Source organism: Fusarium solani, assembly GCF_023522795.1.
Source record: "Fusarium solani strain SB1 chromosome Unknown bctg00000005, whole genome shotgun sequence".
NCBI classification, from domain to species: Eukaryota; Fungi; Ascomycota; class Sordariomycetes; order Hypocreales; family Nectriaceae; genus Fusarium; species Fusarium solani.
This window is the reverse complement of record NW_027072153.1, coordinates 2,315,943-2,339,728: the sequence shown is the minus strand read 5'-3', so window position 1 is coordinate 2,339,728 and position 23,786 is coordinate 2,315,943. Positions and strand designations below refer to the sequence as shown.

The 23,786-nt window shown below is 52.7% G+C and overlaps 10 protein-coding genes across 10 annotated transcripts; 4 read left to right on the top strand and 6 right to left on the bottom strand.

Annotated features, from left to right (window-relative positions):
• Positions 1 to 620: 620 nt before the first annotated feature.
• MRS44_009186 (uncharacterized protein) lies at positions 621 to 1,192 on the bottom strand (the record flags this gene model as incomplete). Its single annotated transcript, XM_065621201.1, has 2 exons — positions 621 to 986; positions 1,145 to 1,192. The coding sequence occupies 2 exons, from the start codon at positions 1,190 to 1,192 to the stop codon at positions 621 to 623; spliced, it is 414 nt and encodes a 137-aa protein (XP_065477273.1).
• A 433-nt stretch (positions 1,193 to 1,625) lies between these two features.
• On the top strand, positions 1,626 to 2,294 carry MRS44_009185 (uncharacterized protein; the record flags this gene model as incomplete). The annotated part of the gene is made up of 1 exon (XM_046273886.2): positions 1,626 to 2,294. The coding sequence occupies one exon, from the start codon at positions 1,626 to 1,628 to the stop codon at positions 2,292 to 2,294; it is 669 nt and encodes a 222-aa protein (XP_046132654.2).
• A 528-nt stretch (positions 2,295 to 2,822) lies between these two features.
• On the bottom strand, positions 2,823 to 3,625 carry MRS44_009184 (uncharacterized protein; the record flags this gene model as incomplete). Its single annotated transcript, XM_046269814.2, has 2 exons — positions 2,823 to 3,282; positions 3,405 to 3,625. The coding sequence occupies 2 exons, from the start codon at positions 3,623 to 3,625 to the stop codon at positions 2,823 to 2,825; spliced, it is 681 nt and encodes a 226-aa protein (XP_046132653.2).
• Positions 3,626 to 5,147: 1,522 nt separating this feature from the next.
• MRS44_009183 (uncharacterized protein) lies at positions 5,148 to 5,464 on the bottom strand (the record flags this gene model as incomplete). Its single annotated transcript, XM_046269813.2, has 2 exons — positions 5,148 to 5,287; positions 5,350 to 5,464. 2 exons carry the CDS (start codon positions 5,462 to 5,464, stop codon positions 5,148 to 5,150), a joined length of 255 nt encoding a protein of 84 aa, XP_046132652.1.
• Positions 5,465 to 6,540: 1,076 nt separating this feature from the next.
• MRS44_009182 (uncharacterized protein) lies at positions 6,541 to 7,604 on the bottom strand (the record flags this gene model as incomplete). The annotated part of the gene is made up of 2 exons (XM_046269812.2): positions 6,541 to 6,866; positions 6,917 to 7,604. The coding sequence occupies 2 exons, from the start codon at positions 7,602 to 7,604 to the stop codon at positions 6,541 to 6,543; spliced, it is 1,014 nt and encodes a 337-aa protein (XP_046132651.1).
• A 2,500-nt stretch (positions 7,605 to 10,104) lies between these two features.
• MRS44_009181 (uncharacterized protein) lies at positions 10,105 to 11,334 on the bottom strand (the record flags this gene model as incomplete). The annotated part of the gene is made up of 1 exon (XM_046269811.2): positions 10,105 to 11,334. One exon carries the CDS (start codon positions 11,332 to 11,334, stop codon positions 10,105 to 10,107), a length of 1,230 nt encoding a protein of 409 aa, XP_046132650.2.
• Positions 11,335 to 12,735: 1,401 nt separating this feature from the next.
• On the top strand, positions 12,736 to 16,352 carry MRS44_009180 (uncharacterized protein; the record flags this gene model as incomplete). The annotated part of the gene is made up of 2 exons (XM_065621200.1): positions 12,736 to 14,575; positions 14,683 to 16,352. The coding sequence occupies 2 exons, from the start codon at positions 12,736 to 12,738 to the stop codon at positions 16,350 to 16,352; spliced, it is 3,510 nt and encodes a 1,169-aa protein (XP_065477272.1).
• Positions 16,353 to 17,992: 1,640 nt separating this feature from the next.
• MRS44_009179 (uncharacterized protein) lies at positions 17,993 to 19,102 on the top strand (the record flags this gene model as incomplete). Its single annotated transcript, XM_046269809.2, has 3 exons — positions 17,993 to 18,319; positions 18,374 to 18,559; positions 18,617 to 19,102. The coding sequence occupies 3 exons, from the start codon at positions 17,993 to 17,995 to the stop codon at positions 19,100 to 19,102; spliced, it is 999 nt and encodes a 332-aa protein (XP_046132648.1).
• A 582-nt stretch (positions 19,103 to 19,684) lies between these two features.
• Positions 19,685 to 20,786, bottom strand: MRS44_009178 (uncharacterized protein; the record flags this gene model as incomplete). Its single annotated transcript, XM_046269810.2, has 3 exons — positions 19,685 to 19,880; positions 19,934 to 20,415; positions 20,550 to 20,786. The coding sequence occupies 3 exons, from the start codon at positions 20,784 to 20,786 to the stop codon at positions 19,685 to 19,687; spliced, it is 915 nt and encodes a 304-aa protein (XP_046132647.1).
• Positions 20,787 to 21,224: 438 nt separating this feature from the next.
• MRS44_009177 (uncharacterized protein) lies at positions 21,225 to 23,304 on the top strand (the record flags this gene model as incomplete). Its single annotated transcript, XM_046276429.2, has 2 exons — positions 21,225 to 21,500; positions 21,550 to 23,304. 2 exons carry the CDS (start codon positions 21,225 to 21,227, stop codon positions 23,302 to 23,304), a joined length of 2,031 nt encoding a protein of 676 aa, XP_046132646.1.
• Between the last annotated feature and the right edge of the window lie 482 nt (positions 23,305 to 23,786).

Sequence of the window (23,786 nt, the reverse complement as noted above, 5' to 3'; positions counted from 1 at the left end):
AGGGGGATTGATCCGAATGAAGCTGTTGAGGGGGTAATGACAAACTAAGCACAACGTACCTAGGATTAAGAATCCTTTGTGTTCAAGTCACGGGAGACTGTGTCATGAACCTTGTTCAAGTTTTAACTTTTATTTCATGTCTTCTTTATCGCCGAAGGCGCAGTGGGTGGCATTGATCTTGCATCTTGTACTCTCAGCCTTGCATCAGGAGGCGTCGCCATCTGCATGATGGTAGTTGCTTGACGGGTACCTGGGGGAAGGGTTGTTTGTACAAGAAATGGGATGTCCGTGAGTAATAAGGACAAAGATGCATTGGAGGTTTGCCATGTCGTTGCTCCAAAAACAAGCAAGATCCGTCCGGGTCAAATTTGGTGGGAGGACGACCTCAGGCCTTCAGTAACAGGTTCCGACTGTGTACGTGGGGACCAGCGCCATCACGCTGCAACCAGTTTCCCTGCACAAACTGGAGGATTAGGACAAGCGGCCGGAAGGACTGAAGGTCAACCTTGGAGACAACTTCAAGACATTCCTGTTCCGCACTGAACCTTGATGAAAGTCACGACCTGGCCCCATCGTTCACGGACCTTGAACTCAGCACTCACATTGCCTTGCTTTGTCGACTAAATCTGCCGCGCCGGCGATCCTAGACCACTTCGACCACCTATAGGCCCTCCACCTCTCCCGACGAGGCCGTGAGCCTCCTCTTCCCAACAAGGCTCAGCGCCTCTCTCGACGAGGCTATGAACCTCCTCGCGACAAGAAAGCGCCGAGATTATCTGGGAATATCGCCACATGCCGGCCTGGACTACCATGGCCCAGTCTCCCTTCTGGACTCTGGGGATCCGGGCTGCATGCATCTGCTCGCCCTCGTCGTCAGAGATGGTGTTTCCTCTGTATGCCAACACGATTGCCTCATTAACGGCTGCGGTGTCTTGTGGTTCCCCGTAGGTGGGGACTTCAGTTCCCAGATCGTTGATTGTATAGTCCTGCTCCTGAGTTAGAGTCGGGAGATTTCAAGGTACTTTTTCTCTCATGCATGGGGGCGTGTGCATTTTTCCAAAAGTTAACCTAATTTAGGAACTCATGTACACACCAAACGGTGTAATATTGAATTATGTATTAACAAGGTACTCGTCCTAAACACCAAAGGATGGATGATGGGACTCATAGAGGATGGTGGTCGAGATTTCATAACGTGACGTTGACAATAATCTCAGCACAGAATACGGCGAGAGGAGATGGTATATAGGGCAGTATTAATACATAAGAACTTCAAAAGTATTGGGGGAAATAAAAGTCTAAGCTGAAACTCGAGATGTCGGTATAAAGCTTTTGCTTTATCCTTAAGACAAGGTAGAGACTCGCATTTTACTCAACCTCAAGTTCCATAACAACGGTCGAATCCCAACAAAAATAAGAAAAGTCTCAAGTGAGACCGAAACCTACAAGTAAAAACCTTGATAAATCATCAAAATTACCTGGAAAGCATTAATATAAAGCCTCACCCTCAGCTTGCCTCACTCCCGCCGGCCAGTCTTGACCAAACCTGACCACATCTCTTTCCAAAGATGCTTTCCCGACGACTCCTTGCTGAACCAAAAACAAGCACAATCTTTGACACCACGATGCGCGTCACCGAGACTACACCTTTCTTGAGCGAACCATCCTCCTCGCGCCCCGATCACGCCCAAGTCGACAACCAGGGCAAACCCAATTACATTCTCTGCCCCCATGCCCCTAGCCATCACTTCCACATCAATTTCGTCGTTCCTCGAAGTGCCACGGATGGTGACCAAGACTCCTCCGACGGGCGCTTGTCGGTCATCCCAGAGGAGGATGAAGAGCGGTTCAGCCCAAACGAGGAACCCGGCGACTCGATCCGGGGACTGAATACGGGGACAGACAGCTCGGATGAGGAGTTGGACATGCCCCAGGAACGGACTGTCTACTTGCAGCCGGTCATGGTGCCAATTGTCGCCCACCCAAGAAGCAGGCAAACCCTGGAGGAGGAGGATACGTGGGAGGTGGGATGCATTTCGCGGTTTTGTTGGCCAGCCATGTGGCTACTCCGGAAACTCGACAACGCCCCGAACGAACAAGACGGTCCCCGGCCCCCGGCCCCACTCTCGGAGGCCGAGGATTCGGATGCTGAATTCGCAGACGACGAACATTCAAGCACCGAATCTTCGGCTGCCTCGAGCACTTTGACACCGCACATGGCACTCTTGATGCCCGCGGTGAGAGTTTACGGGCAGTCATCGCTGTGGTCCCAAGTGCTGGTTTCGTCAGTTTAGGTTTGCGGAGTATAAGAGTTGTTGGCACAAGTTCGGCGTCTTTTGGCCAATTTCTTCACAGGCCATCGTTGAGTTTCGACGGTTGTTATTTTCTGGTGGGCGGGTTCTGGGGTTTCGGTTTCAGGCGCATTTGGTACTTGTTATGAGGCATTGTGAGATACCCTGGGCGTATTATGGCACAACTAGGAGCTGTCAGTGTGTTTGCATTAGGTGGATAGGATACCATCTTCAAGCATGGCGTTATAGCATGAGAGGCAATAAAGAAGCTCTTGTAATAAAAAGCTTGGGTAATCATCAAAGCGGCCGTGATAACACAAGAACCCTCGACTCTTCCCACAAAAGGAAACTCGTCTCTCTTGGATCTGTACAAGGATCCATCCTCGAACGAGTCCACATTAAAAGAAAAACAGACAGCAGCACCCTCCAAACAACAATAGACTCCAACGCTCATTGTACAAAAACAGGGACGCATCCGATAACAGTAGTAGACTAAGTTACATGGGTACAGGGAAGAAGCTAACCTTTCTTTTACATCTTGAGCAGGGCATCATTATCGATGATGCGATCCTTCCAGCCCTCGCAGGCCACCTTGACATAGACCTTTGCCATATGCGGCACGTCAACACCATTGCTGGACCGGCTCCCCACGAGCCTCCGCTTCTTTGGAGCGGTGTCCCCCGTGACGATGGCAGCCGGCCGCAGGATCCAGGTGCTAAAGACATCCGGGTGAGAGTCGGCCACCTCGCAGAGGGCCTTTTCCGCCTCGGTGCGCGGTTTCCGCGGGTCTCCAAGGAAGAGCAGCGGCTTTGAAGAGTGCCGGTCGGCGCTCTTGTTGCTGCAGAATACAAAGCTGAACTTTTGCCCCGGGGGTAGCTTGGCGGCGATGCGCTCGCTCATGGCCTTGGCGGCGGCGACAGGCAGCTCGACGTTGACGTGGTGAAGAGATGCCTTGTCGTTGTTGAGCTGGTCTGGACGACCTCCAATGGCCCTATTTTTAATGTGTTAGTGTGACTGAACATTGGTAATGCACGAATGCATCAAGTGAGGGAGCGCCAAGAAGACGGCGTCCTTCGCCAAGATGGATCGGTTGGAGGAGGGGCGTCCTCTCACCATAGACAGGCAGAAGAGCCCTCGAGGCGGCTCAAAAGATCATCCGAGTAACGCGAAAAGTCCTGAAGCATCACGACGTCTGCCTTGGGGTGGCTCTCAATGTCCATGGACACGGCCCTCCGGGTGAGGATGACCACCTTTGTGATGCGAGGGTCCGCGAGGCACTGCTGCACAATCTCCCTGCCCACCAAGCCGGTAGCTCCCGTCACGATGACCTTCATGGCTGGAGATGTGCGCGTTGCGCGCGATGACGAGAACGTGGGTTTTTCGATTCGAGTTTGTTGTTGTTTGGGTGAGAGTAGGCTAATCGAGGGGTGAAATTGAATTGAAGCCACTCAGATTGCCACGGGACGGGGAGTTAAAGATTTGCGACGGGAATAACAGCCCCGAACTTGGGATCAAAAAAGCAGCGGCTGAGAGACGGGATGAATGTCATCGGTGCAGGATGAGCATGGTTTGAAAGGGAACGGGAACGATCTCCACGAGACGGAAAAATTAGAGACGACAGGAACCGAAGAGAGAAAAGGAGCCCACACTTTGACTTGGTTGTTTGCAAGTTCCGTTCCCCTTGCCTTCCCTGATGCTGGCTATAGTGGTGGTGAGTGGTTCGAGCCCGCTGCCACTTGATCCCTGCTCCACGAGGCTTGGCGTCTTTTCGGGGGCGGTCAGTCGATGGGTTATAACCTACCCAGCCTTGGTTTCTTGGTGATGACGTGCTGTATGATCGATAAAGACAAAATATCTTGTCAAGAAACGCAACGGAAAAACATGTCCTCATATAATAATACTTCCCTTGCCTACTCCCTTGAGCCTCCCACGCCCCCGGATCAAAAATCTCGGGATCCGGCAACTTGGCGCCCGGCTATGGCACGGGGATAAAGAGTTGACGACGACTGAACGGTGCTTCCCATGTCCCGATGCCGATTCAAAATCTCATGCCAAAAAATGACCGAGTGACCTCGTCTGTCTTGTCCATTGGCTAGCCCGTGTCTACAAATGTTGATCAGGTGGAACCTGGATAAAAGAGATCCATATCCATTGCCAAGAACCATCTGTCATGATCATTGTAGATATTCTCTTCATGACAAATCTGAATAGTTAAAAAGACCGGCACCGCCTCTTCCGCTGTCAAATGACTCTAGGTCCCCTTCAAGATAAACCGATCGGATTCACGGCAAACATCCATATCCCAAACCCTAACATGCCTCGACCCCTAGAGCCCTAGTCCTTCCCCCATCATGTGCCGATCATCCGTTATTGCCGAGTTTCCATGCCCCCCCAAGTCGATCATCTCCCGTCTATTTGTTCACTCGTCAACAAAAAACTCCACTCCCTCTCAAACCGTTTCATCGAGGCAACGCACGCGACAACCCGACTAGTTAGGGCGGCTAGATGCAGCTGAATGGAATCAGGAAAAAAAAAAAGGAATTGAAACATGACAAACCTTTGAATAAGCTTCTATCATCTTCAAACTTGGGCCCGCTTCACCCCCTCGGCGCCGATATCTCTCCGTTCTCGGCCCCGAGCTCCGGAGCCGGGAATACCCTCACCGGGAGAGTGGGTAAGGTGAGACAGTTTGGTCACGATAGCTTCTCTGCTGTGGATCATGCTGCGAGCCTATCTGTGGTCGTACCTGCGTCAAGTAGGAGTTTTGTTCATCACGATGAAACCACAGCATCTCACAAAGTCCATTTCACCGTGAATCGTCCATCAACAATAGTCATAATTTCACTGCCATCCTACCTACGTGCTTGCTCGACTCCCCTCCAACTGCTCAGCTGCACTCTTACTCCTAGGATTATCCTCCTTTCCATACAGATTATCATCCCCGCCTAGCTGCTCAATCTCACGCTTACTATTCTCCTTGCTGGCCTGGCTCGTGTCTATAAATAGTCCATGTCAGACGCAAACATACCGCAGAGTAAAAGAGAGGCCGCTTTCTTACTGGGGTTGGACAGGTTCGCCTTGTGTCCTTGGATCTTATGGGAGATTTCCTCGCCGCCCTGGCGAAGTTCCTGCATGTCATTTGAGATGACGGATCGGTCTCCAGCTGAATTCATTTTGATGGTTTCTTGTTTGGTTTCTTTTTATTTTGTTTTGGTTACATTCAAATGTCCGAGAACGATACAAGGCAGTCCTTTTATATTAGATGCACAACCAAGTTTCGTGTCATCCACGGCATCATGACGTCGACTCTTCCAACAAAACAATGCATCGCGGGGAGTTATGTCATGGCGATCAAACGGCCTGGTCTTCCTTGTTGGAGACTGTCACACGCGCAGTACCAAGGTCCTGACGGCAACGAAGATCCAACTCCTCTCTCATATGTAATTCTGCGCAATAATTCATCTAAACAATAGAAGAGGTATCATAAGTATTTTCTTTCCCCTAGTTCTATTATTTGCTATTATTATTTTTATTATGCCTCGCCCTTGGCCTGCGCCACGACCACTTGTGCCAGTACCAAAGTCCCAAAGATGCGTCCCAGCGCTCATCTCTGTGTGGACGAGAATACGACCCCAACTCTTGAAACATTTGGGGGCTGTATGAACAGCCACCTTATTTGAAGCCCATCCTCCCGCTAATTTACGCACCGCCCAAACCCCAAGTGTACGTCAGCTTGTGCGTGTGTGCATCATCCTAGGCGGGCCGAGATTCGTGTAGAACACCAGCCAAGTTCACCAGGGCGTTGCACTTCGGAGAGATATCCATGTCGTGTCCCTCTTGGCTCGCACATGCTTCGTGGCGAAGAATGACTTGTGAGCTCTGTTAGCTTGTTGACGGCCACCAGTTCGCCCTCAGCTCGCGGCAAAACACCTCTCGTTCACGACCAAAGACACCAAAGGATTATGTAAGAATACAATGTATATAGGTATGCTCTATCTTCAAGCTCAAGTAGAGCGCATTAGAGCCGTGTTGTCCTGGGCAACCCATCCAGGACTGGCTCAATACAGAAGCACTTGGCCAAGCGCCCAAGAAATGAATGCCCAGAGAATCACAAATCATTCGAGTCCTCCGGGAGCACCCTGATGCTGGTTCCTCTTACCAACGCCACGCAAAACATTTTACCAACCATCTGATTACCCTTCCTTCGTAGAAATTAAAACACACATGCTCGCTTCATCTTTCATCTGCTTCATTTCGAGATTCCCAGTCCCTCACCATGCTTGTTCTCTGGGGCTGGGCTGTGGGAGGTGACCTGATGCTCTTGACCGGTGCCCATCTCGTGCGCCACCGTCGGCGTGGCGTCCATCTCCATCACGGGAGCCATCTGAGGGGGGTACTGCTGACCATAAGCCGGCAGCCCAGGGCTGGTGGCCGGAACAGTGCCGTCGGGGTAGTGGCCGTAGGGTTGGTGTTGCTCGAATTGGGCTGCTTGAGGAGAGTACTTGAACTGATCCATTGAAGAAACACCGCTGGGATAGTGAGGAGCGGGATTAGGAGAGGCGGCAGAGAATGAAGCTGGGATATGTCAGCATAATATCCTTCAAGTTTCAATTTGTTCCACTTACGTTGGTAGGTGCTCATGGGAGACTGGACTGGGAACGTGGGCTGGGTGTTGAAGGTGCCGGGAGTACCAGGATGTCCCGCCATCGGGGGGTTCGCAGGTACGCTCTGGAACTCCTGTCCATTCTTCTTCTTCTGCCTGGGCTTCCACCAGAAGATCCAAGCCAAGAGGGCAATCACCAACAGTCCTCCCACCGCAGCTCCAACTGCGATTCCAGCCGTGGCTCCGGTGCTCAGGCCGCTGTCGTCGCTGTCGCTGGTGGGCTCCGATGTAGAGCTGCTGGTGCTCGTCGCGGTGCTAGCAGTAGTCTCTGTAGTGTTGGCCCTGGGCTCGAGGAAGTCGAGTCTGTTGTTCTCAACCTCTGACAACTTGGCTCCGACCAACCTGTTCCTCGGGCATCCTGATCCGCAGGCATTCTGACTGCAGCATCCGAGGAAAGGAGGGTCGAGGAAGGCGCATGTGTACCAGTTATCCGTTCCCTGAGAGCTGTCGCAGTCCTGGGTAGGAAGCTCGGCATAGAGGTCCTTGTCGAAGGTGGTGGCGCGCAAATCACCATCTGGACACTTGCCTTTGTTGGTACCGCAAGGGTCGCTGACACAGCAGCCCACGAATTGAGTGTCGTCTTCTTCGCAGATGTAGAACTTGCCACCGTTGGGGCAGGAGAGACCCCAGTGCTCACGAGGAGAAGACATGTTAAACGAGGGTTGGGCCTTTGTTCCTGACTGCGATGTTGGTGGACTGGTGGTGACGAGCGAGAGTCCTTTTGGGCAGGGCTCAAGTTAAGAAATGCGGCAGCACGGAGAGGAAAAGAAGAGGAAGAGAAAGGAGGGATATTCGGGGAACAAAGAGAAGCGGAACGACCGTAAAACAGCCCCAGAGTAAGCGGGCTCGAGGCTCTTTCATCCAAATCTGTCGGCAACCCTGGCGAAGCAGCGTAGCCTCCACAACCCTGCCCCCAAGGTCAGCCCGCAGGCGGGACATCTCCAATGGATGGCTCAGCGTGGATCCCCGAAGTCTGGGCGGCATGGGTTCAATTGGACCAGGGAGGGGTCTATCTAAGGCTTCGGGTTGCGCTGGAGCCGTTGTCTCAACCCATCTCTGCAAGAAGCCATTTGGCCCCCATTGTCTAGTCCGCAGCACCAGACTCTCAGTCGTATCGAAGCAGTGCGTCCACCGTTTGCCCTCCGTGCTACTTCAGCTCACATGCAAGAGGGCATTGACCTTGTCCGGGCTTGGAAACATCTCCGCGCCCAAGCCTCTTCATCTTGTTGGCGTGAGCTAAACGGCGACAAGATTTTGGACGTTGACTCTGAGTTTCTCAGCTAGGGCAATTGTCGCGGCTGAAGAGGCGGACACCACTCCGGGAAGTGACATGGTTTCCGTCCCTAGTCGGTACCACAGTTCAAGACAAAGCCACCAGCCGCCACCATCTCCCTTCTGCTTCTGCAGCCTTCGTGTCAAGTCGTGCTCCACAGAGAACTGGGACCAAGTCTCCGGCTCCCGTGAATTGCCTCTTGGCCAGGCTCTGAGAGTCGCCTCCTGTAACCCTCTTCTCGCTGCCGCCCATTGACCTGGTTGTGCAGGTCAAACTCGGCTGCGCCTTGGATTCTCAACCTCACGAAGCGAACAAATGCTCTGGGTGATGTCCAGGATGTTAGATGATCTTTTCCAAGGCGAGAACGTCTGTGCCGCATTCCAGCCTCTTGGCATAAGCTTTATTTCGCGGCTGACATGACGGACAAGGATTGTGCGGTTGGTTTATTGTTGGTCTCCGACCGGGCCACTCAACTCCCAAAGCTCAAAGAAGTCCCCGCAAAATTGCTGACATCGACATGGTTCAAGCCTGTCGCTTCATTACCGCAGCTGCAGTGTCTTGGGTACCGTACCACGGGAAACAGCCCAGCCTGTCCACGGTAGCCCGAGATGTGTCAAAGGAAAACGCCATTGAGCAGCAAGCTGCGCAAGCCGTAGTTCTGGATCGAGGTGTCTTCTGCCTTGGTTGAGCTTGTCAACTCGTGCGTCTGCATGCCGAGTCAAAGTGAGGCAGTGTAGAGAGTATCCCAGCATAGCCTGATGTTGCCCTCACAACACAGCCTTATGGCAACCCCCCTGTCACATCCAGTCCGAGCCTAATCCGAGAAGGCCTTAACGTATCTTAATTAAGGAGCGGGCTTCGCAACGACGCTGCCCGTTGAGGATAGGGCAGTAAGTGGCGGATCCTTCGCTACCACGGTCCACCTTGTTATTATCGACTGCATGCCAAGCACAACAACCTGGGCTTCGCTTGTGCTGAACAAGCTCATCTGTGGAGGGCTGAACGAGAAATCCCAAATAAGGCTGCAGGGTGCTGTTCAAGCCAGGGTCCTCATCCTCCCCAGGGGCTGTGAAATTTTCAGCAAACCTACTCACCAGGATCAAACATGAATGTAAATGGAGTATCGCTTTTTATTCCTCGCTATGATAGTAGAGTCCCAGTCTACCTTTCATAGAATCTCCGACTCCCCACGCTCAAACTACTAATCGAAGGTAGTACCCTGTCGCGAAAGAAACACACTCCACCCATGCCTCAAGTATGCCCTCATATGGTATCCTTTAGCCTTACTCCATCCCGCCATCGGAGGAGTCGTCGTCATCTCTGGGTTTCGTGTCTCCCGACTTGAATTTGCGGCGGAGAGCAGACTAGAATGATGAGCGTATGTAGGATGTATGGAAAAATAGGTGCACTTACCCGGCAATCAGTCCACTAGCCCTAACTGGCCCGATAGTACATCCCTGCTTGGAAACAATGTCGCCAATATCGTCGATACCAGGGCAAGGCTCGGAAAGCCTTTTCCTTAGCCTCCTAGTCTTCCTTTATAAGACGAAAAAGATCTGTAGCGATAAGTTCAATAGGTCTCTTAGTTTTGTCATGGGGTGTCTCTTTCTTTGGTGGTGGAGGGAGACGTGGAGGAGAATAGAAGCTTCGGCGTAGACCAAAATCTGGGGATGGCCTGAAGCGGAGCGTCTGAGGACGTCGGAGAGTAATGGGAATGGTAGCCATGGTGGGATGGGATGTCTTGAAGATGTAGCGTGTTGATAGTTTGATTCCAGTGATTGAAAAGTACTGTGTGTGATGGAGATGAAGGGAAGAAAGAGGAGAGAGGAGAGAGGGAAGAGAAGAGATGGTAAAAGTATAGTGGTCAAAGGCAGGAGTCAACCACCAAATTTGGCCGAAAATACCGGTGGGAGGTGCTCGCCCTTGACTCTTTCTCCCAGTTGCGCCACGAACGCCCAGGCGGCATGAGAGAAGCTCTGGGTCATGTCGCCAAGCATGAGGATTTTCAAGCGGCCTTGACCAAGCACAAATCCGGTGCACGAGATCTGGGTAACCTGCACGCTGGGGTGAAAGAGATCCAGAGCAAGGTGATGATGGAGATAGCTCCCCAAAGCCTCAGTAAAAGGATTCGTCTTCGTATCTTGGGCTGTCCTCCAAGCCCAGCCGTCGTCTGTGTTTCCACCAGCAAGCCTGCGGCGCTCGCGGACGTCTCCTTTCCAAAGACTCTTGTCTGAGGGCCTGATTGTTTGCCCAGCCCGCAGGAATCGTCGCAGATCTTGGGCTGAGATGGTAATGTCGATTGACCGAAGCCCCGGGGCAGGCACAGCTTCATCTCTGGTCTGGTCAAGGTCGATGGATGTCGGATCGTTGCCAGCTGGCACGGGTGTGTTGAACGCCAGAGTCACGGTGAAATCGGCCCCTCTAGCATTTGGTCCATTGCTTTCAACCCAACTTTCCCAAACGCCGAGGATGGTCTTGGTCCCCAAGGTCACGCGGCTCACGCGACAATCAAAAGTGGCAGAGAGCCAGTCAGCGACGACGGTCTTCAGCTGCAGAGGCATCCGCATGAGCAGGAGGGGTAGGTGAACAAAGTTGTCATGTTGTCCATCCGACCGGGACTGCGGCGATTCGGAGAGACCGGGGAGGAGAATAGCGACATACGCAGCATTCTCGTGTCTGATGTTGATCCAGAGGCCCTGCTTCTGCTCCTCTGGAAGCTCGCTCTGGTCGCCACGGGGCATCTCAAGATGGGTTTCCGATGATTCTTCGCCCAGGAGCGTGCTTGCTCGAAACCACTCGACCTTGACAACCTTCAGAGGCCCAACCTGGCCCATGGGGGTATCCGTTGTCTCCAATCCGACTTGGATACCTCGCACCACATCGCCGACAAGGGTGTCGCGTAAACGGCTGGCAATGGACTCAAGTCTCGATGCTGTGAGACCTTCAGGGCCAACATGAAGAGGAGAAACGCGATGGGTCGAGAATGTGGTGTTGAAGAATGGGGGGGTCAACTCCTCAGTATCGTGGTTGTCGGAAGCGGTCTCGAGGGACCTTGCAGGGGACTGAACCTGTCCGTCGGCGGAGCCTTGAGCACTCAGACGTGCCATCTTTTCAATCACCGGAGAATGTGCGAATGGACGTAGGTGGTTGTTTCGTTCAAGTTGTCATGAGCGCAGCCCGAGTTGCTGCGGCAAGCTTGAGTACTTGCGTCTGCGGCAGGAGCACGTATCCAACGCGTCATAACAAACGCGAGAGTGGGGTAGCAGGGCAATTTCGAAAGCAAGATTGATCATACGGCAAATAGGCGCGTGAATCTTCCCAAGTGAAGAACAGATGTGCCACGATCGCTGGTGTTGGTAGATGGGATTGTCAAGAGAGGGTTGGAAATAGCTGTGATCAAGACTGTGAAGTTGGCTGACTAAGCACGCCTGGCAGTTCGATGGCACTCACGCTGCAGTGAAACAAACTTGCGACACTGAATCAACCCTCACTAATGCTTATGGTAAAAAGACTTGATTTAGGGCCTAAGAATTTTTAGAAAATTATTGTTGGTATCCTAATGATCTTATAAAGTGATTATGCTCTTATTTCTCTTGTTTATCTTCTAGTTTGCTTATACTTAGGCTGTTAAGTTAGCCCTTTCTGCTCTCTTATACATGTGCCTCTCCACTTCCTCACCAACAATTCCAAGTCCTAGCTTCACGCTCTCTCCAGCTCTCGAGGCAGATCTCACAACCATCCGCTCTTCCAATACGTACAACGACATTTCCGCCCAATCGCCCATGCAATCCCCGAATCAAAAACACGTCATCTCTCACAGAAATTACACTCGAACAGCCCCTGATGGTCGTCAATTCGGCATGTTAACATCCCACACGCCACACCCTAGAGAGGGAGAGCAAACAACGCACATCAACCACTCCTCCATTGTTTCTTCAAGCCAGTCGCGTTTTTGCGCTCGGGTTTTCATTCAGCCATGCTAGGGAAGCCTCGATCCTCTGGTTCGAGACAAGGAATGCTCGGTTTTGCGGTAGACACCTCCAACGTCTGTCAGTCAACAAAGAATCCTATACTCTGGTGCTCCTTCGTCATGGCCAAGTGGCCAGCCATTTCGTGGTTCCCCTTTTCAGACAAAGACATGAGAGTGTCACTGGAGCTTACGACCAATTACCATCAAAGCAAGGACTTGAACCTATTCCTTGCTCGGGGTTGGGGAGCAGCAATGGTGTGGTTCATGCTCAAACGCCTTTGTCTTGACAGCAAGTGGCTACATGTGCCATTCCCAGACCATGGTAGAGCTGTCGTTGTCTTTGTCCCTCTGCCCTCATTCAATTGATTCGGTCATCCTCACGACTCTGGGGCTTCTCGGTTGGCCGACTGGACACGGCGTCTGGAGCAGCATAAATCTTCTAAGCACGCCCAATCACCCATTTATCGATCCTCCGACACGCTCTCCCTAGCCACAAACACCTTTTCGAATTGCAATCGTCATCTCATTCTTAGCCACAATGGCGCAAGGCAAAAGAGTCTACATGGGCACGATCATGACCCTGCTAGACGAGGCCGCCGACAGATTTCGCGTTTCACGCAATGATTATATCGGGCCCGGGCTGGACGACAGGACATACCATGCTATGAACCTGGGAAAGAACCGCCTTTTGGCTGACCCAGTGTATGCTTATGGCATTCCTCCCCACCCGATCCTGCAGATGGCCAAGGATATGGAGGTGCGGGATATGAAAGGAACCAGTGTCCAGGAAGAAAAGCCGGGCTCTCGTGCTTGGTGTGCCATGTACGGCCATGGGAGAGACGCCATGTGGCCGCCAATGGACCCTGGGAAGCCGCACCTAGAGACGAAGAGGGCCCTCGAGAGGGAGGTTGGGAAGATGGAAAGGGCTTGGAAAGACTTCAGACATCTCGTGGTTGACAAGGAACGGCTCATCCAAGACACCGTCATTAAGCTTGCCAGCGCCGACGGGAAGCTGAGTGAGTCTCATAATCTCGAAGGATTCCTGGAAAACGCCTGGAGGGAAGCCAGAGATTGTTACAACACGCATTTCGTGGAGCAACCCGATCGCATGGGACGCGATTATCTCCTGGACCCTGAGGGCACCATCGCGGATGGCCATTCCAGCGACCTCGATATCTTTGCCCTGGACTTCCTCAAAGATGTGCCTCAGACTATCTTGGCGCAAGTGCATCGGCACCACCCCCTGTACCGGCATGGGGCCAACTACCAAGACGAGAGCGAAACCCTGGCCAAGATCATGGCTATCAAGCCAGAAGCAATGGATGAGCTGAAGATGCCAGAGCCGATAAGCCAAACTGTCGGCTTTAACAAGAATGTCGCTGATCATCTGCGCAAGATCAGGGCCAACTTTTTGGTACCACATATCAACCTCAGAGACTTGCTCGATCCATACAACCTGCTCAGCTTCATCCACCACCGTGCTCGGCTAGTTCCCTCGGAATTTGCCCTGCTTGATAACGATCTCAGCTACCTGGGAAGACACTCGATGATTCTGTCTGGCTACTTCGATTGTGCTGTTCTTGTTAGCTTACGAGTGCCGTCGACTAACAATAATGAAACCGAAAGTAATCGCCCTCTGGGAGTCTGGTTCCAGGGCGAGGAGGCAGAGCCGACAACCATAAACCAGCAGAATGCCCTGAAAGATGCTGGGGAGTTATTTGGGACCATGGAAGCATTTCTCATCCTCCAGTCCCAAACAATCACCTATCTGTTCCTGGGAAAACTCTGCGCGGCCTTGCTTAAGGAAGCACAAGGAAAGGCGCCTGGAAATTCCGTACCCGCTTCGAACCAAGACGAAGAAGCCGAGGCATTGCAGACAATCCAAGGTTTGAGAGACAACAGCCGGGAAAGATGGCAAGACATAGCATCGATACGTCAGTACGAACCGATCCCGGCCACGCTGAACCTGAAGAGATATCAGCAAAACATCCTGTCCAAGAAGGACCGTGCCGAGGAACACATTGGACGGTTGTTCAACGAACCCGAGTATTTCTTTCAACAACTGTTGGAGCAGAAAGAGCATCATTGGGTAAATTTGGACATTTCCTATGAGAAACGGCGGGACAAGTACATTGAAAAATACCACCAAGAGGAGAACAAGCGTCACATTCTATATGAAGACTGCTTGCGGAGCGTTCTGCGAAGAGCTGTCTTTGAGTTCTTCATGTGGAACGCAGTTGAGCAGACTCTGGTCTGGGTGACAATGCTTGAGGCGAGCCAACCCCCGCATGGAGAGGACAGGATGGTGCCGAGCACGCACAAGGATGGCGCAAAGACTTGGCCACACACAAAGTGGTCTACCTACGGCGAAGAAGATCGTGAGTACCTCCGGAAGGCATACATCAGGTTGCAGAGCATGATCCGCTACTTTGGGGTATTCTTTGTGCTCGAGTTTCGCAATAAGGCTATCCACGCAGCATCCCAGCCGATGCGAGAGATCTTCTGCATAAAGAAGGCCCCACGGCCCGGGGTGTAGCCGAGAGAGCAAAGTTCCAAAGAGGCCACTACGGCTCGGATGAGATGGAACTCTGCCTAACGAAGAAAACCCTCGCCGCAGATCGGGAAAACTTGACAAGAATCGTTGCCGAATTGATCGAAAACTTCATCTCAAACCGGCATTCTTCCATGTATATGGGCATGCGGAAAGTCACGGCACGCCTCCAACGATACCTGGATGATTGCGACGACGAGGATACAGCCCAGGTCTTTTCTACCCTTGTTTCGGACAACATCGATGGCATCGACCTGCTCGCGGAGCTGGCAGAGCACTTGGAACTTCACTTCCCTGTCCACATTGTCCAGATGGCACATCTCAGCTACAACGAGGAGACACGCAGAGAGGCGTTTTTGGAGTCATTGTTAGGGATCTCCATCGACTTTCTGGCCTTTGACGAGTTTGAGATTGAGACAGTCCCTAACAAGAGGCTTAGACGCATATACCAGTTCCTTGATCAAATGCAGGGGTTTTCAAACAACACGATAAACTTTGGCGAAGCAAGGGGCGACCTGAAGCGCCTCGGCTCATCCCTATTGCACGCGCTCATCTACAAGGAGAACGACAACAACAAAATTCAGGCAAGCAAGGAAGCACTAGACAGACTGGCAAATACGATGGGAGTCACCAGGAACCAGTATCCATTTGACCAGCGGGAACCCCCTATGGATATGGACAAGCAAGAGAACCTACCTGAACGGTGGCCAACTGATGAATGGAAGAATATTCGCCAACAATTGCTGGATGACGAAAAGCGCAGGAAGAAGGAGGCGAAGAAATCTTGGAAGAACAAGGGCGAGAGCTCCAAAGACAAGGATGACCCCGTGGCCAACGTGCAGAAACGCATGGAGATCCTGAAAGCTCGACGGCAGTTGGAGACTGAGCGATGGCATCGAAGCAAGAGGCGCCAAAAGCAGAAATGGCGGTGGCGATTCACGGGAGCGGCCAAGCCTGGAGATACTGGGGCTGCATCTGAGGATGATTCTGAATCGGAATCAGAACCAGCTGGCAACGACAACAACACCGGGGACATTGAGCTGGTGGTTGGAGCCCAGGCTGGTTCTGGATGCCCAGCTGCTGCACGCCACCAGCAGAGACCTCTCCCACAACCCCGACAACCTCTGCCAGCACATCGACAACCTGGGCAACCCGGACGTCAACAACTTCAGCTTCCCCCTCTACCGCCGCCTCGACAACTCCCACCCCGACCCCGAGCCACCGACGTCTCGCCGCCAAAACCTGCTCTGGCGCCAGACAACAAACCTCCCGAAAAGCTTAACAAGCGCGTATGGGAGACGTTTAGGAGCATCTTTGGCAAGAGCCACTCGCCTGTGTCGTGGGAGGAGCTCGTCCGGGCGATGAACGCCATCGGATATCAAGACGAAGGTCGGGGAGGTAGCCACGGCGTGTTTTTGAGAACCGACAACTGTCGCTGGAGGACAGAGGCTCTGCCAAAAGCTAAGAACATCCAGCTGGCCAAGTATCACGGTGGCAGCAGGAAGGGGGCTCCGCGAGGAAAGACCTTGGACTGGGGGACGAGGCTGGAGCAGAGGGGTTTGACATGGAATTTTTTTAGGCAGTGGTATCGAGAGAAGTTTTGATGGGATGGAGGGACTGGGCTATGCGGGACCCTTTGTTATACGAGGTGTTTGGTGTTTCTTGGATCTATTGAGGGATATGTGGAAGGTTGGCTGTCATTTACCTGTCGGGTATTGAGTTGGAATATGTCTTTGCAAGCTACATGTGTGCTGAATTGTCACGTTTTGCTTATTAGCTGTGCAAGTTGTAGACAGGGTTGTTCTTGTGTATGAACCTGGATGGTCCATCTTGAGTTGTTTGGCGAGTGTATCCCTGGTGGTGCGGGGTCATCATGAATAGGTACTTTCAGGTTGTCATGAAGAATAGACAAGCAGGCCATGTTGCGCAGACAGTCGAATTGATTGTAGAATCTAGCTTTTACGATAAGACGGTAACTATTGAACAAGAGTGAAGGATACTGGTATCTCTTCTAGCTTGTCCGAGGTCATGTAGTGGCGCCTTTGTACTCAGGCCCCTGCCTCTGTTAACAAGCCTGAAGCTCATACATGGAAGTTGATTCAGCTCACGTTGACAAGAGCTCAAAGAATAGTAATCGCAACAATGATGTACTACAACCTACATTGCCTACCGCTTCTCAAGTTCACCGGATGACTCACAGAATGAGGGAGGCTGCCACCTATCGCGCATTCGCGTTGGCTACCTACATACTCCGTACAACCCCTCAGTTCGAAACCAAGAAGCGGAGACGAATTCGGTCCAGCAAACTCCCATAGTGTCAAACGCATTCTGACTACAAAGTGATGCCATAGAAAGCTCACGAGTCAAGATCACGTAAATTCTAGTCCCGATCACAACTTGAATTGCCTCATTATTTGAATCTCTGCTCGATACCTTCCGAACAAAACTCCATGATGGGCACGTCATGTATTAGCTACACCGAGTCCCCGAGCTCAGAATGCCCACACTAACGCACTTGTCAAGCATGTTTCCCCAAGACTTGAGTTGCTAGAGCCGTGCCAATGACAATTCGTTATTTCCACAAGTGGCAATCAGAATTTTACCCCCCAAAGTGGAAGATGGGGGTGTCCGAAATTCCCATGGACAACACCCACTGATATCATTCTCGGCGACATCATGGGCACAACAGCGCTAGGAGGGCGCGGCCTTTTTTAGCTCATTGTATGGGGCAATGATCTCATACAGAGAGGGCATCGACAGGGGCCGGGCACTGTTTCGAACGTGGGGCTCCTTTCACAGCTTGGTTGCTCTTTGGGGCGGATATTAGTCCCGATCATCATGGTGGTTGTGTTAGTAGAAGCTTCTCGACCTTCTCCTCTTGAGCTAGCCGCTAGAGTTAACCCCCCCAATGAACAATGAACAATTGACTCGGGTCCTGCTCTTTCGGAGCTACCATATATCGCAAGTACCCCTCCTCTAGCGGCCGGCCCGGTGGGGATGGAGGCTTGAAAAGGTGTGGGCGACGTGGGACACCAGGGTTCTTGGGATGTGCATTGGGGACGTTGCATGTTGCATGCTTGCTGCTGCTGCTGCTGTTGTCGTAATCGACCCGCGAGGTGTTGTGCGCGCGTGTGAAGCGGCTAGGTAGAGATATATAAGGCAGCCTGGTCCTGCTCGCCCCTGTTTGCTTCCCTCATACCTCTTCAACCTCTATTCACCCCAACACCACATCAACACCGTCATCATGTCTTTCGGACGAACCGTCACCCTCAACTCTGGCCACAAGGTCCCCGTCATCGGCTACGGCACCTGGCAGTCTGCCCCCGGCGAGGTCGGCGCCGGCGTCTACGAGGCCCTCAAGGCCGGCTACCGCCACCTCGACCTGGCCAAGATCTACCAGAACCAGCGCGAGGTCGGCGAGGGTCTCAAGAAGGCCCTCGCCGAGATCCCCGGCCTCAAGCGCGAGGACATCTTCATCACCTCCAAGCTCTGGAACAACAAGCACCGCCCTGAGGAGGTTGCTGGTGCTCTCGACGACACTCTTGAGGAGCTTGGTCTTGACTACCTTGACGTGAGCTACTGACACCAAAATGCTCCATTGAGCTGCCTGCTGACTCGTAGATAGCTCTACCTCATTCACTGGCCTGTCGCTTTCAAGAACGGCACCGAGCTGTTCCCCCTCAAGGAGGGCGACGACAGCCAGGTCGAGCTCGACCGTGGTGTCTCCCTCTCTCAGACCTGGAAGGCCGTGACCGAGCTCCCCAAGAGCAAGGTCCGATCAATTGGTGTCTCCAACTTTTCCATTGAGCACGTACGTCTTCCCTGCTTCCACTCGAGCTTTTAACACATGAATACTAACCTCTCCCAGCTCGAGACCGTCATCAAGGACACCGGCGTCGTCCCCGCCGTCAACCAGGTCGAGCGCCACCCTCGCCTCCCCAACCCCGAGCTCGTCGCATACCTCAAGGAGAAGGGCATCGTTCTGACTGCCTACTCCGCCTTTGGCAACAACTCCTGGGGCCTCCCTCTCCTCGTCAACGTCCCCGAGGTCAAGGCCATCGCTGAGCGCCTCAGCGCCGCCCAGGGCAAGACCGTCACCCCCGCCCAGGTCGTCCTCGCCTGGTCTACCCTCGACGGCCACCTCGTCATCCCCAAGTCCGTCACCGCCTCTCGCATCCGTGAGAACTTCCAGGAGGTTGAGCTTGACGCCGAGGCCATCAAGGAGCTCGACAAGCTCGGTGAGAAGCCCCAGCGCTTCAACATCCCCACGACCTACAGCCCCAAGTGGGACATTAACGTCTTTGGTGATGAGAAGGAGAAGGACGCCACCTTCCAGGTTGTCCTCAAGGTCTAAACGGTTTCATGATATCCTGGAGGTTATGATGCATGATGACATAGAACAGCAGTGGATCTGCTGAAGGGGGGCAAAAAATGGCTCGCCTATGACGAATAGAAAAAAAGAAATAAAATAAACAAAATAAAAATAATCAAAACAAAGAAAGGCGCCTAATCATTGATGTCTTGACGGTATTGACGAATCATGTTTCCGAGCTTACCCTTCAACCAACGTTGCCTCGGTTGCCAAGACATCACAAGCCTGCTACACCGGCATCACAAGACCAGCACAACAGCTTCCTCGGGGATATCTCTTGATTCAAAATTTACAGTTCATAGTTGGCAATTTGCAATGGCATCCTGTCTGCCTACCCAGCGATCCAACCCGTATCCTTTTGAGAAGCTCCTGTTCCAATGCAAGATGCCATGGTGACAGCATCCTTGTCAAGCCAAATGTAGCAGCAACAATACCCCAACCTTGATATGCTCCCGTAACCAAAACAATTAATCGCGTACATCACATCGTACAATGATTTCCAGCGACTCCTTTCGCACCTGTTGACGCCCGTATCATGCTCGCCCTCTGCTCTGTCTCTTTCTTTTATGCTCCCACGCTGAAGCCGAAGGATCCGTCGAAAACGTCGAGTTTCTTAATATCGGTGCCTCCGCGGAGAGCCACCAACACATCCATCGAGGGGACCTTGTTAGCCGGGTAGAAGAGCAGCAGGTTATCCATATCCTCGTCCGTGAGTCCGCACATCTCGTCCCATTTGTAGGTGTCGCTGACCTTGGACATCCTGACCATGCCTGTTAGTAAATGGATCGCATAAAGACGGTATATTATACCCACCATAGCATGCGCTTGGGTCCGTCCTCAGGCCTGGGAGCCACCTTTCTCAACCTGAGCCTCAGCTCACCGATAGTCTCGATCGCGTTGCCGGCATTCTTAGGGAGTTGCTTGGCGATGAACTGCCTGATGGCGGCCGCCAACCTCGGTCCCTTTCCGTTGGTGCTGACCATGATCTGTAGCGGTCCATCTCGGTGAATGCTGCCAAAGTAAAAGTCACACTCGGGCGGTACGTCGGCGATGTTGGCGGGGATCCTTCGCTCCTTGCACAACTTCCAGATGACAGTCGATGCGGCGGGATCGTCGACGGCTACCAGCACCATCTCGGCTCCATCGAGGTCTTGGGGTTCGAACAGGCGGTTGACATGTGTGACCTGGCCCTCGCGGATTCGGTAGGCGACTTCGTCGTTGAGGCCGGACTTGGGGCAAACGACAACTACCTTTGCATCGGCATTGAGGCAGTTGAGGATGCGACCGGCGGCGACCTAGTAGAGAAAAGTCAAGTCAGAGACGGAACAAACAAGGTGAGCCAACAGAAGAACATGTGCCATGTTGTGTGGGCAAACATGTGCAACCAATGTCTCAGGGACGCGAGACCAAGTAGATGAACCAAACATACATCACCACCGCCAACGACGAGCACCTTCTTGTGCTTAATCTGCCATGCCAGGATCAAGCTGCCTCCGGGCTGCACGGGAGGATACGTCTTTGCCATGGCTGCTTGGGCGGAAGACGAGGAAGCGGATACCGAGGCGGAGGAGGAGGTTGAAGAAGTAGTCTCGGTAGCAGAGTCACAAGGAGATGCCGGAGAAGCCAGCGCCGGCTGGGCTGATGTTGACTGTTGGCTGGGGGTCATTTTTCCCCATTCATTGCCGTGAAGGGTTAAGGTGACGAGGCGTTTTATCGTTATCAACAAGGATTGCGATAAGACAAGAGACGGGGAACGGGAGGAAGCGAACGTGACCTAACTTGTTAGGGAAAGGGCGGTGCATGATATCACAGTACTCTTTCTCACCGCAACTTGATGTGATGGTGAGAGTACCCCTCTATCAGACGCATTCAATTTAGCGCCGTCATCCCATCTCCTCTTCCAGAATACGTACCTCCACCTCCAAACCCAGACATCCCTACTCGGCCAAAGGCGGTGCAGCGCTCCTCCTCGAGGCGGAGCTTGACCAACTGCGGTCGCTGTCCAACGTTCTTCCATTTTGCCTTCCATAAACTCTGTTGCTTTGACTTTTCCCCCTTTTACTCTCTTCCTTTCATCACTCCAACAAAGTGAACATCCTCCATCATGTCGGGCCGCAAGCTGGGCGGCGGCCGCATCTTGGGTAGTGGCAAGGGACTCGCTCCCCCGACACCTCCGAATGCGAATGCGCCGCGAGTTGGAAGCCCGCTAGCGGCCTCTGAGAGTACTGTGTCGATAGGTTCATCGTCCATCTCGCCGCCTGTCAGTGGGATAGCATCAGAACTCGCTGGCCCGGCCATCGGCGACAGCATCAGCGTTGGTGTTCAAGGCAAAGGTCCGGCCGATGGCGCACTCGTCTGCCCTATCTGCAACGAGGAGATGGTATGATGTGAAAAAGACAATGAGTAAAGTGTTTGCTGACCTGAAGCAGATGACCCTGTTGCAACTGAACCGACACATCGACGACAACCACCAAGAACTTCCCGAGGAAGAGCAAGACGAAGTCAAGACATGGTTCGATAAGCAAGTCCTCAAGGCGAAGCGATTCCAGCCCCTCTCCCTCATCAACCAGAAACTACGAGGTCTCGACGTCTTTGAATCAAACGAATCCAGTCCTGTCCCGCCCTCCATTGCCGCTGGGAAGAGCCCCCTCGAAGGCCCCATCGACCCCGACGAACTCATCACACGCCAACATTGGCAGCGATCGACTAGCTACGATCAATGTACCGACCCAACATGCGGTCGAAGTTTAGGACCGATAAATGGGAGCATCAACTGCAGAAAGTGCGGGCGACTGTTTTGCGAGGAACATACCATGTACCAAATGAAGCTGAGCCGCAGCGCGACTCATGAACCGGTCCGAGGATACTGGGCGAGAGTATGCGAGACATGCTTTAAATCAAGAGAAGGATACAACGATCACCAGGGCGTTTTTACGGACCACACCAGCATGTTCTTTGAAAAGAGGAGGAAGAAAGTAGAACGACAGAACCTGGAAATTTCACGACTCGAAAAACGCTTGACAAAGCTCACACGGTTATTAGCGAACCCCCCCGAAAAGATCACACAATCAACCGGTTCCCTGCTCTCGCCAGTCACGTCTTTGGCAGGCCAGAAGAACGCGCGGAAACTCATCGAACAATCTGTCGTCACTTGGGAAGAGGATGCCAACGTTCACAAGTGCCCGTTCTGCCAGCAGGATTTTGGTTCTTGGACGTTTAGAAGACACCATTGTCGAATATGCGGTCGCGTTGTCTGCGGTGATCCGCAAACAGGCTGTTCTTCTGAAGTTGGGCTTGACATTTCGAGTGGTGTCAATGGATCGACACCTGCTAACCATGCAACCGAGAAACCTCCCTCCACCGCAAACCCCGGGCAAGTCAGCGTCGATATTCGAATGTGTCGAGAATGCAAGCATACCATCTTCTCGGCCCGCGACTTTACGGCCTCTCTTCAGCATAAACCACCGGACCAGCGTGCATACGAGACTCTGCGGCAGTTTGAGCGAGGCATCCAGCAACTGCTTCCGTCATTCCACCGCGCGCTCCTGAACCTGCAGCCGGAGAAGAACGACACGGGAGAAATCGATCTTAATAAGCCACCGCCGACACATGCGCAGATCCAAGAGGCGGCCAAGATACGAAAACGTCTTGTCGACAGTTTTGGCAAGTATGGTACTGCCGCCAAGCGTCTACGTGACCTCCCATCTGAAAGCGCCACACAGCGCCGCCTTCAGATGGCCATCTACACGTATGCCAGCAGCTTCCTCCACACGAACATGTTGCCACTCAAGAGCCTGCCGCAATTACTCCGCTCACGGTCATCTGCCTCATCCGCCACAGCCGTGTCTTCATCACGACTCCTCGCACACACGCACTCTGGACTCCGGCATTCAGAACTCGCCGACCCCGATACAGCATCTCAGGCGCCGAGCGAGGGTAGCACGGTGGTTAGCCAGCTTGAGGCAGAGGAAAAGGAGCTGCGGGAGAAGCTGGTCGTGCTGGAGGAGCAACGCTTCATGGTTCAGGCAATGGTTAAGACGGCGCATGGCTCGAGGCGTTTCGAGGAGGTTAGCGCCCTGTCGAGAAACGTGGACGAGCTGGACGCCGAGATCAAGGTGCTCAAGGGGAAGGTAGGGGGTGTAGAAGCACGGTGGGAGGGTGTATACCGGAACGGCATTGCGTAGGCTGCATGGCAAAGTGTTTGACACCATTCAAACCCAAGGATTATATCGAGATCCAGGGCAAGGAAGGATTTATATATTAGGGATAGGCATCATACGGTGTTTGTGGAGTTATGGCTTGGAGACCATTTGGTAGGTGTCCACGGAGCTAGCAGACTCCTCACATTTCTGGGCAAACATTTTCTTTTTTCAAAGCTCGAGAGAAATCACAACAAAGAAGGCATGGTGACATGTCAATAGAATCAATTCTCGGTGCTCATATGGTTCGGTTGCACACCATCATCAAAATACCTCTCCCAATCCAACGGACTCTCCTACTTTATACCTTTTGGACCCTTTTGCAGAGTACCTTGACGTAGCTGATAACATATAAACAAAGCGTTTTGCCAGACGTCCAAAATCTCATCCAACAGAGGCCACATCAACGAGGCCAAAAAACAGACCTCCAAGAAGATAAGAAAACAAAAACAAGGAACCATTTACCG